The 11,527-nt window shown below is 45.2% G+C and overlaps 1 protein-coding gene and 1 pseudogene across 1 annotated transcript in view; both read right to left on the reverse strand.

The window, feature by feature from the left end:
• MYH15 (myosin heavy chain 15) overlaps nucleotides 1–11,214 on the reverse strand; it is a 157,552-nt gene extending 146,338 nt beyond the window's left edge. The window contains exon 1 of the mRNA XM_059887823.1: nucleotides 11,080–11,214. Within this exon, the coding sequence (XP_059743806.1) occupies nucleotides 11,080–11,167 (88 nt within the window). The 5' untranslated portion in view covers nucleotides 11,168–11,214. The remainder of the gene's footprint in view (nucleotides 1–11,079) is intronic.
• On the reverse strand, nucleotides 1,768–3,847 carry LOC783477 (kinesin-like protein KIFC1; annotated as a pseudogene).
• Nucleotides 11,215–11,527: the final 313 nt, after the last annotated feature.

Consider the following 11,527-nt stretch of genomic DNA (forward strand, 5'->3'; position numbering starts at 1 on the left):
CACCTAAGGACTGTATAGGAACAAGAAACATTTTAGCCAATGGAGATTGAAAACATTTTGCTACGCGACAGTTAAGTGCTAGCCATTGCCCACCCCTCCATCCCCAGCATTTACCTCCCACTAACAGCTCCAGGTGCTGGGCAATTGGCCTGGTGCTCTTACCCTTCCTAGCTCCTGTCCAAAAAACACCATTCAAGAAAAGTCTGGTTACAACTAAGTGAAAATTTAGGTTACTGTGCATGTCTGTCAGGGTTTCTTTAGACCTTATTTCTTATTTTGGAATGAAAGCCTTAATAATAAAGACTATTACATGGTAGAATTAGATGGGGGGAAAGATTGAGGAGAGAGAATGAGTTATTTCTGTCATACATCTTAACTGATTCATATTTTCCCCATATATTATTTTTCTCTCTCTCTGCCTCCTCTACTCCATGTCTCACACATTAGCAAAGCAGCCCTCTACAAAGGGATTAACCAACAAGAGGCTCTGGGTGAAACAAGCCAGAATTCTTACGAGCAGCTGAGGCAGCTTCTCTTGGCCTCACTGAGATGCTTCTCAAGTCCTCTTCCACCTGAGGCAGATAGCCAGGGAAGATGAATAAGAAACACACTTTGAAAAGAAAGTGAGTCTTTTTTTAATTAATGGATTTTATTTTTTATTTATTTTTCATTTTTATATTTTTAATTGGAGTAGAATTGCTTTACAATGTAGGGTTAGTTTTTGCCATAGAACACCATGAATCAGTTATACATATATCCCCTCCCTCCCTACATCACACCCCTCTAGGTCAACACAGAGCACGGAGCTCCCTGTGCTGTATAGCACCTTCCCACTAGCTATCTTACACATGATAGTGTATGTATGTCAGTGAGTCTTGTCCGAAGCTCAGGTAGACGGGGAGAGGTAGGAAGGAGAGCATTTGGCTGGAAGAAGGAAAATCCAAGTCTGTGGCGGTGGGAGGCATAGAAAAGGCACCACTGCAGCCATAGTACTGGAGGGTAGTGTCAACACCATCCCAACTCTGCAACACAGGAACCACAAAAGCTAGGAAGTCTCACTCCTGCAGGACAGGCAGCTTCACCAGACGACCCCCCAGAGATGAACGGTAGGACTTGAGGATAGAGTGTGTGAGAAAGATTTGAACCTGGGCAGCATGCACCCCTCTGCCATCACGTTTGTCTCTGAAAAGAATCTCTGCTTACTACTTCCTTGCTGTCACAACCTCCACTGTACTCTCTTTCCATTTCCCTGATTACAACCAATTCACCCCTCAAACTGCTGGGCAGGAGAATTTTTGTGTTCCTATCTGGTTGATTTTGTATTTGCTTCTACTTGTTTGCATTTTAAATATTGGCTTTAATTGTATCTATCATTTTGATCTTCTTGCAAAAACTAATTTTGCTTTATGTTGTGTTTATGGTTAGATGGCATCACCGTCTCAATGGACATGATTTTGGGTAAACTCCGGGAGCTGCTGATGGACAGGGGGGCCTGGCGTGCTGCAGTCCATGGGCTTGCAAAGAGTTGGACACGACTGAGAGACTGAACTGAACTGAACTGTGTTTATGAAAACAGGCTTGTTTTTGAAAAGCACCACTTGCATACATTGTGTGCATTTAAGGGAAAGGTACTGTATTTTTAAAAAATTCTCTTCTTTATTTGATAGACCCAGGTATCAGTGCTCTCGCCCAATAAAACACCCATACCCCCCACCCCATGTGTCTCACACATACACATACACACACACACAATATCTAGATCCATCTTCATTTCTTGTTGACCTGGACAGTACCAATAACACACTGGTTCACCTTGGAGGCAAAGTGTAGGGAGTTGAGGGACTTGGAGACATTCTCTTCTAGGGGAGAAATGTTCACAAACATGAGTATCTTAGCACTGCCGCCCAGAGAGTTCTGCCCCAGGTAAGTGAGCTTGCTGTTACAGTAAGGCCCATGGGGCTCCTTGTTGCTCAAGGCCATGGTGACCAGCCCCAGCGTGGACAGGCTGCTGTTAATGGCCTGTGTTTCCACAGAAGGTGTTCCTGCTCCCCAGGGCCGAGGGATACGCCAGGGTCTAGCTGCTCGCTCCCAGCCAAGTCCACAAGGCTGAGGGGGGCTACGCACTGCAGGCCTCGGCCAGCATGCTCCCCAGAGATCTGCAGCTGGAACACACTGTGACTACATGACGAGCGCTCATTCTGGGCTCTACGAATGACAGCCCAGTTCTGGTAGGCTAGTCTCTTTCTCACAGGAGACTGGAACATAGCGCATATTGGTGACATTAAGCTCCTCGTTGCCTGTCCCTGCCTGGCGAATCACACATTCACCTCCCTGGCCCTTCCGGGTCCCAGTGGCCAGTAGGTCTCAGACAGTCTTGTTGTAGATCTCTAAGTAACTTGCCACAAAACTGTAGGTCCAGCCCTGGCCACTTAGTTCCTGGGCCACAGGAAAGAGGTGCCGCAGGGCCCAAGGGATCAGCCCCTTCATCTGGGGGTCTCCCCTAGGCCCACCCTCCATGGTGAAGGTCTTACCACTGCCTGTCTGGCCATAGGCAAAGATGCACACTGGATACCCACCCAGGGCTGACTGGACAAGCATGGAAATCTCCTCAAACACTTCATCCTGTCCACTCCCTGGTGGGAACACCTGGTCAAAGGAGAAGTCATGGTAGGTAGGGGCAGCTGGCGCCCCACTCAGGGTCCCACACTGCTCGTCAGACCAGGAGAGGCTGAGGTGGGTTGGAGGGTCAGAGGGCCCACAGGGGCCAGAGGGAAACTGGAGAAAGCCAGGGGATGGGTTGGACTCCCCTGGAAGGATGGGGCAGACCTGGCAGAACACACAGATGTTGCCTTTGAGCTCCTGCAGTTGGTTATGTAACCGCCGGCACTCCATCTCAAGCCCATGGAGATGTTCTTCCCACTCAGCCAGTGAGCCCTCCCAGACTGCAGCCTTCTGGCACAGAGAAGCCACCTCTGCTTGGCTGTCCGACAGAGAAGCTTCTGAGGTCTGCAGGCTCCTCTCCTGCTCTTCCAGCCAGGCAGCCAGTCCCCTCCACTCCTCCGAACATCTCAGCTGTTCTTTCTGGAGCCCTTGCACTAAGTCCTCCTTCGTGCCTATCCACTTTTCCAGCTCCAGGACCCGGGCACTCAGGTTCCCCAACTCCCATTGGCCTGCTCAGCCTGGGCCTGTACCTGGTCAACTCCAGTGTCCTGCACTCTGCCTCCAGGTCCAAGGCCTGTTGCTGGGCCTCCCTGAGCTGGTCCCACAGCTGTTGGTTCTCCTGGTCCAACATCTACTTCCTCTCACCATAGCATTTCAGCTCTGTGTTGAGGTCACATAACTGCCCCTTTAAGTCACAGACTGGACATTTGGGTTTCTTCCCTTCCACCATGGGAGGGGCAGCTGTTGTTCTAGGCTTCTGGGCAAGAAGAGCAGGACCTGGCTTCTGAGTCTTCAGCACTGTGGCAACAGCTGTGGAACATCAGGGTCCTGGCTTCTTGGGAGCTTTGGGCACTGCAGTCTGGCCTTGTGTCTGTGGCACGGAGGTGAGGGCTGCTGCTCTGGGGTGGGTCGTGGCCACTCTGGTGCCCAGGCCTCCTGTTATTTTCTTCTCAGGCTTCAAGGCCTCCTCCATCTGGTCAGGCCTCCTCTTCAGCCTGCCTCCCAAGAGAGACAGCCGGGAAGGGGCCTTGGCCAGGGGTCTCTTCAGCTCTACGCTCCCCTTCACTTCCACCAATGGGGACCTCTGCTGTGGCTCCATGTCCAGCTTGGTGCTACTCACACTGGGCAAGTGCAATGAGGAGGACACAGAGCCGGGGCTCCCGGGACCCACGTTCGCTCAAGCGCTCGCGACACAAGGGTACGCACACTCCGTGCTCCTGAGCTGCCTGCCCCGTCTGTGTTTATAAACCAAGTGTTATTACTTGAAAGAAACATGGGTACCATCTGGCACAGATTTTCCTTTTGTTATTTATTTAAAAAAGAACCTAAGAAAAGAGATTAAGGGAGTTGTCCACAGTCATATAGATAATTAGTGGCAATCATTAAAATAATGACTGTAAAAATTGGATCATTTACCTCCCAAGTCAGAGCTTTTCCACTAAAGCATTCTTCCTCTATCTTATATGCTGAGCTTTTTTCCCTCCAATTTTTCCCTCAAAAATAAGGTTCATCACTTGTCTCATGATTAGTTCTTTCTTTTATCAGCCCTGGAAACTGTGGAAGAGAAGAATTTTCAGAAGCACTTAACTACCCAAGACCCAATCTCAGGGTGGGATGATTCTGAAGATGAAGTAAATGAACTCAGTCAACTTTTCTTTGCATTCTCATGAATAATTGCAAGGATGGGAACAGAGAGCAATGGCTTTGATTCAGGCTGCCTGGATTTTAGGCCTGGCTTAAGAAGATGTAAGACAATGGTCTCAACTCTTTGAGCGTTAGTTTTCTCATCTGAACACTCAGGAGTTTTATCTCTATGATTTCATATTTTTAGATGATTAAATACCTTTTCCAAGATAAAGGGAACATATGTTTATTGCAAAACAGATTTAAAAGTAGAGAACTGTATCAAAAAAAATAAATTAAATAATCATCCATAATGGAACTCAGAGATAATAACTGTTATGTATCTGAAGCATTCTTTTCAAATTTGTTTTCTATGATACTGATTAAAATTGAAGTAGCACTATATTTAGCTTTGAAGTTATTTAAATAGTTTACTTTTTATTTTTTTTAATTTAAATTTATTTATTTCAATTGGAGGCTAATTACTTTACAATATTGTATTGGTTTTGCCATACATCAACATGAATCCACCATGGGTGTACACGTGTTCCCCAACCTGAACCCCCCTCCAACCTCCCTCCCTGTACCATCCCTCTGGGTCATCCCAGTGCATCAGCCCTGAGCATCCTGTATCCAGCATCGAACCTGGACTGGCGATTCCTTTCTTATATGATATTATACATGTTTCAATGCCATTCTTCCAAATCATCCCACCCTCTCCCTCTCCCTCTCCCACAGAGTCCAAAAGACTGTTCTATACATCTGTGTCTCTTTTGCTGTCTCACATATAGGGTTATCGTTACCATCTTTCTAAATTCCATAATTTTTCTATAAAAATCACTTGTCTTTACCTTGAAATGGTGTTTTGTTTCTATTTCTGAAAGCACACCTCCTCCCTGATAGCCAGTGATTCTAGCTTTCTTTCCCAGGTATCATAATAATGTGTTGTGTTTGTTTTCCACATTTTTGTCTTTCTTTGATCCTCATGGAAGAAGGTAGGCAGAGAAAGCAGATGGTCCCATTTTAAAGATGAGGAAACTGAGGCTCAGTAAGGTAAAGTGATTTGCTCTAATTAGACTGTCAGAAAGAATCAAGGACAGGGAATTGAAAGCAAAGTGAAAGTGTTAGTCGCTCAGTTGTGTCCGACTTTTTGTGATCCCATGGACCGTAGCCCGCCAGGCTCCTCTGTCCATAGAATTCTCCAGGCAAGAATATTGGACTGGGTTGCCATTTCCTTCTCCAGGGATCCTCCTGACCCAGGGATGGAGTACCAGGTCTCCTGCATTGCAGGCAGATTCTTTACTGTCTGAGCCACCAAGGAAGCCCTACTTGGCAAATACTCTTATCACACTGCTTCCATTTGGCCTGAGTTCAAAAAGCATACTCCATTGTCTACTGGCCCAAGGGGATGGAAAGCTTCTGCTGACTCTCTTTGTGCTGCCAGTGCATTTCTATGAGAAAGGATTGTTTGACCAAAAAAAAAAAAAAAAAAATTAATTAGAAATTGTGTGGATTGTGATATTTTAAGTAATTTTTACTGTGCTGATTCTAAATTGTATCATCCAATTATCTCAGATGCTTTGGCATTTTGATTTTCTCCTGGCACTACTAGGATCTTGTCCCTCATTATCTAACTACCTGTGATGAGCTTCTGCATGACCACTTCTGACCTCAGGGGTAGTTCTGTTATTGTATATGATTTGATGGATTATAATTAGCCCCCGTAAATCCAATCACAGAAATGAAACCCAATGACTGGAAACTGGGAACTGATCCAGGACTAGTCTATGATGGAAATAGAATATCCTGCCTAACTGGCTTGAATTTTTTATAATTGGTTATATTAAACTCTAATGTTGACTAATTCGGAGTACTAGAACAACTCTCAGTCAGGGTTTATGCTGCACTGTTGAACACTTTTTTGGAATTGAGATATATAAGTATCTTGATGCTGGATCACACTATGAATCTGACTCTAAATCTCCAATTAACCAAAATTCAGAAGATGACCATGTAACCCAGACATGTAAAGAAAGGCGGTGGGGGGTGGGGATGTAACATTTAGAGATTTTAATGTAGTACTCATTATGGATAAACCCTCATTAACCTTTGTTCTTGCTGTAACTACCAAGAAATTATTCGTCAGGGAGAGCAAGTCTCCCAATTATCTTCTGTTAGTGTTGACCGAGTGACCCTCCTGATCTAGAAGACAGCCAGGAGGCAAAGTTCCAGCACCAGCAAAACCTGAGGAGGGCCCAGGACAGCTTCTGTTGTCCACCTTCCTGGAGCCTCTTCCTTTATTCTTCTTCCCAGTGCACTAACCCCTAAGGTCTAACCTCAGCCCCTCTCTCTACCCTGCTATTTACCCACATGAAGAGGTTTCTGAGAAAGGCTTTATCTAGGGCCCACCTGGGCATGTCTGTGTTGTAATCAGTTCAGTTCAGTAGCTCAGCCGTGTCTGACTCTTTGCGACCCCATGGGCTGCAGCATGCCAGGCTTCCCTGTCCATCACCAATTCCTGAAGTTTACTCAAATTCATGCCCGTCGAGTTGGTAATGCCATCCAACCATATCATCCTCTGTCATCCTCTTCTCCTCCCGCCTTCAATCTTTCCCAGTATCAGGGTCTTCTCCAATGAGTCAGTCCTTCACATCGGGTGGTCAAAGTATTGGAGCTTCGGCTTCAGCAACAGTCCTTCCTATGAATAACCTGGTCTGATTTCCTTTAGGATTGACTGGTTTGATTTCTATTCAGTCCAAGGGATTTTCAAGAGTCTTCTCCAACACCACAGTTCAAAAACATCAGTTCTTTGGTGCTCAGCTTTCTTTATAGTCCAACTCTCACATCTATACATGACTACTGAAAAGACCTTAGTTTTGACTAGATAGACCTTTGTTGGCAAAGTAATGTCTCTACTTTTTAATATGCTGTCTAGGTTGATCATAGCTTTTCTTCCAAAAAGCAAGAGTCTTTTAATTTCATGGCTGCAGTCACCATCTGCAGTGATTTTGGAGCCCCCCGAAATAAAGTCTCTCACTGTTTCCATTGTTTCCCCATCTATTTGCCATGAAGTGATGGGACCAGATGCCATGATCTTAGTTTTCTGAATGTTGAGTTTTAAGCCAAAATTTTCACTCTCTTCTTTCACTTACATCAAGAGGCTCTTTAGTTCTTCGCTTTCTGCCATAAGGGTGGTGTCATCTGCATATCTGAGGTTATTGATATTTCTCCTGGCAATCTTGATTCCAGCTTGTGCTTCATCCAGCCTGGCATTTCACATAATTTACTCTGCATATCAGTTCAATAAGCAGGGTGACAATATATAGCCTTGATACTCCTTTCCTAATTTGGAACCAGTCTGTTGTTCCATGTCCAATTCTAACTGTGGCTTCTTGATCTGCTTACAGATTTCTCAGGAGGCAGGTCAGGTGGTCTGGTATTCCCATCTCTGTAAGAATTTTCCAGTTTGTTGTGATCCATCCATACAGTCAAAGGCTTTGGTGTAGTCAATAAAGAAGAAGTAGATGTTTTTCTGGAACTATCTTGCTTTTTTCATGATTCAGCAAATGTTGGCAATTTGATCTCTGGTTCCCCTACCTTTTTAAAATCCTGCTTGACTATATGGAAGTTCATGGTTCATGTACTATTGAAGCCAGGCTTGGAGAATTTTGAGCATTACTTTGCTAGCATGTGAGATAAGTACAATTGTGTGGTAGTTTCAACATTCTTTGGCATTGCCTTTCTTTGGGATTGGAATGAAAACTGACCTTTTCCAGTCCTGTGGTCACTGCTGAGTTTTCCAAATGTGCTGGCATATTGAGTGCAGCACTTTCACAGCATCGTCTTTCAGAATTTGAAATAGCTCAACTGGAATGCCATCACCTCCACTAGCTTTGTTCATAGTGATGTTTCCTAAGGCCCACTTGACTTCGCATTCCAGGATGTCTGGCTCTAGGTGAATGATCACACCATCATGGTTATCTGGGTCATGAAGATCTTTTTTGTAGAGTTCTTCTGTGTATTCTTACCACCTCTTCTTAATATCTTCTGGTTCTGTTAGGTCCATACCATTTCTGTCCTTAATTGTGCCTGTCTTTGCATGAAATGTTCCCTTATATTTCTAATTTTCTTGAAGAGATCTCTAGTCTTTCCCATTCTATTGTTTTCCTCTGTCTCGTTGCATTGATCACTGAGGAAGGCTTTCTTATCTGTCCTTGCTATTCTCTGGAACTCTGCATTCAAATGGCTATATCTTTCCTTTTCTCCTTTGTCTTTAGCTTCTCTTGTTTTCTCAAGAAAACCTCTTGTAAGACCTCTTCAGACAAGCATTTTGCCTTTTTGCATTTCGTTTTCTTGAGGATGGTCTTGATCACTGCCTCCTGTACAATGTCATGAACCTCTGTCCATAGTTCTTCAGGCACTCTGTCTAACAGATCTAATCCCTTGAATCTATTTGTCACTTCCACTGTAGAATCATAAGGGATTTGATTTAGGTCATACCTGAATGGTCTAGTGGTTTTCTCTTCTTTCTTCAATTTACGTCTGAATTTGGCATTAAGGAGTTCATGATCTGAGCCACAGTCAGCTCCCGGTCTTGTTTTTGCTGACTGTATAGAGCTTCTCCATCTTTGGCTGAAAAGAATATAATCAATCTGATTTTGGTATTGACCATCTGGTGACGTCCATGTGTAGAGTCTTCTCTTGTGTTGTTGGAAGAGAATGTTTGCTATGACCAGTGTGTTCTCTTGGCAAAACTCCATTAGCCTTTGACCTGCTTCATTTTATACTCCAAAGCCAAATTTTCCTATTACTCAAGATATCTCTTGACTTCCTACCTTTGCATGCCAGTCCCCTATAATAAAAAGGACATCTTTTTCAGGTGTTTGTTCTAGAAGGTCTTGTAGGTATTCATAGAACCATTCAACTTCAGTTTCTTCAGCATTACTGGTTGGGCCATAGACTTGGATTACTGTGATATTGAATGGTTTGCCTTGGAAATGAACATAGATCATTTTGTTGTTTTTGAGATTGTATCCAAGTACTGCATTTTGGACTCTTTTGTTGACTATGATGGCTACTCCATTTCTTCTAAGGGATTCTTGCCCACAGTAGTAGATACAATTGTCATCCCATCTATGAGATGGCGGAGTACAAGGATGTGCACTCATCTTCTCTTGAGAGAACTCCAAAATTACAATTCGCTGCTGAAGAGCCATTGGCAGGAGAATGTTGGATCCTACCAAAAAAAAGATACCCTACATCCGAGGGCAACGGAGAAGCCCCTGCAAGATGGTAGGAGGGGGGAAATCAGGTTTAGAATCAAACCTCATAACCGCCAGAGACGCTCAGAGGGCTCAAACAAACCTTGTGTGCAACAGGACCCAGAGACCCCACAGAGACTGAGCCAGAACTGTTTTTGAGTGTCTCCTGCAGAGGTATGCATCAGCAGTGGCCTGTTGCAGTGGCAGGGACTCTGGATGTAGCAGACCTGGGTATGGCATAAGCCCTCTTGGAGGAGGTTGCCATTAATCCCACCATAGAGCTTGGAACTTACACAGAGCTGGGGAAACAGATTCTTGGAGGACACAAACAAAACTTTGTGTGCACCAGTATCCAGGATAAAGGAGCAGTGACCCCACAAGAGACTGACCCAGACTTGCCCGTGAGTGTCCAGGAGTCTCCGGTAGAGGTGTGGGTTGGCAGTGGCCTACTTCAGTGTCGGGGGCACTGAGTGCAGCAGTGCATGCATGGGAACTTTTGAAGGAGGTCTCCATTATCTCCATTACCTCCACCATAGTTTGGCCTTAGGTCAAACAACATGAGGGAACACAGCCCTGGCCATCAACAGAAAATTGGATTAAAGATTTACTGAGCATATTCCCTCCCATCAGAACAAGACTAAGTTTCCCCCTCAGTCAGTCTCTCCCATCAGGAAGCTTCCATAAGCATCTTGTCCTTAGCCATCAGAAGGCAGACGGAATGAAAATCACAGTCACAGAAAACTAACCAAACTTATCACATGGACCACAGACTTGTCTGACTCAATGAAACTTTAAGCGATGCCCAAGGGCCACCCAAGATGGATGGGTCATGGTGGAGAGTTCTGACAAAACGTGGTCCCCTGGAGAAGGGAATGGCAAACCACTTCAGTATTCTTGCCTTGAGGACCCCATGAACAGTGTGAAAAGGCAAAAAGATAGGACACTGAAAGATGAACTCCCGGGTTGGTAGGAGGCCAACCTGCTACTGGAGATCAGTGGAGAAATAACTCCAGAAAGAACGAAGAGAAGGAGCCAAAGCAAAAACAACACCAGGTTGAGGATGTGACTGGTGATGGAAGTAAAGCCCGATGCTATAAAGAACAATATTGCATAGGAACCTGGAAGGTCAGGTCCATGAATCAAGGCAAAAGTCGAAGTGGTCAAACAGACGGCAAGAGTGAATATCGACATTTTAGGAATCAGTGAAATAAAATGGACTGGAGTGGGTGAATTTAACTCAGATAACCATTATATCTACTACTGTGTTGTAACAGTGCTTCCTTAGAGAGAAACCTGTCATAGCAACCAGAACCAGGGTCTGGGCTGTCTCGCAGCCCTCCTGCTCTTCCTTACAAACCCCCATCTTTACCCTCCACACCCTGAACTCCTCAATTGCTCAGAGGTTCATAGAGACAGACTTCACTCCAAGCAAATAAGTTAGGCTCCAGAAATGACAGCTCCTCCACTCTGATATCTCAGTTGCCACCCGGAAGCAGTAAAATAAAGTGAAGCTAGCAGCTGCCACAAGACTTACCATCAAAGGCCATGGCCTGGAGCAGAAGCAACTCATCCTTGCTTATCCTGAGGAAGACTGCAGCCTCGCCAAGCTCCGACAGGTCCATCCTCCTTAAAGTGATCCTCCCAGTCAGGCTGAGACCTTAAAGTGAGCCGAAAAGATTCACTCTGCAGAAGACAGGTGTAGGAAGGAACCAGGGGAAAGGACGCATCAGGAACTGAGGGGAGAAATTATTCCACCATAGACAGACCATCAAGGGTTGAGTTTTCTTTTTAACTACCTCTCTGCATGTCTTCACTGGAGTACTCTTGCCTGGAAAATCTCATGGACAGAGGATCCTGGGGGGCTGCAGTGCATGGGGTCGCACAGTCAGACACGACTGAGCGACTTCACTTTCACTTTTCACTTTCATGCCTTGGAGAAGGAATGGCAACCCACTCCAGTGTTCTTGCCTGGAGAATCCCAG

The sequence above is a fragment of the Bos taurus genome, chromosome 1, assembly GCF_002263795.3.
Source record: "Bos taurus isolate L1 Dominette 01449 registration number 42190680 breed Hereford chromosome 1, ARS-UCD2.0, whole genome shotgun sequence".
NCBI lineage: Eukaryota > Metazoa > Chordata > Mammalia > Artiodactyla > Bovidae > Bos > Bos taurus.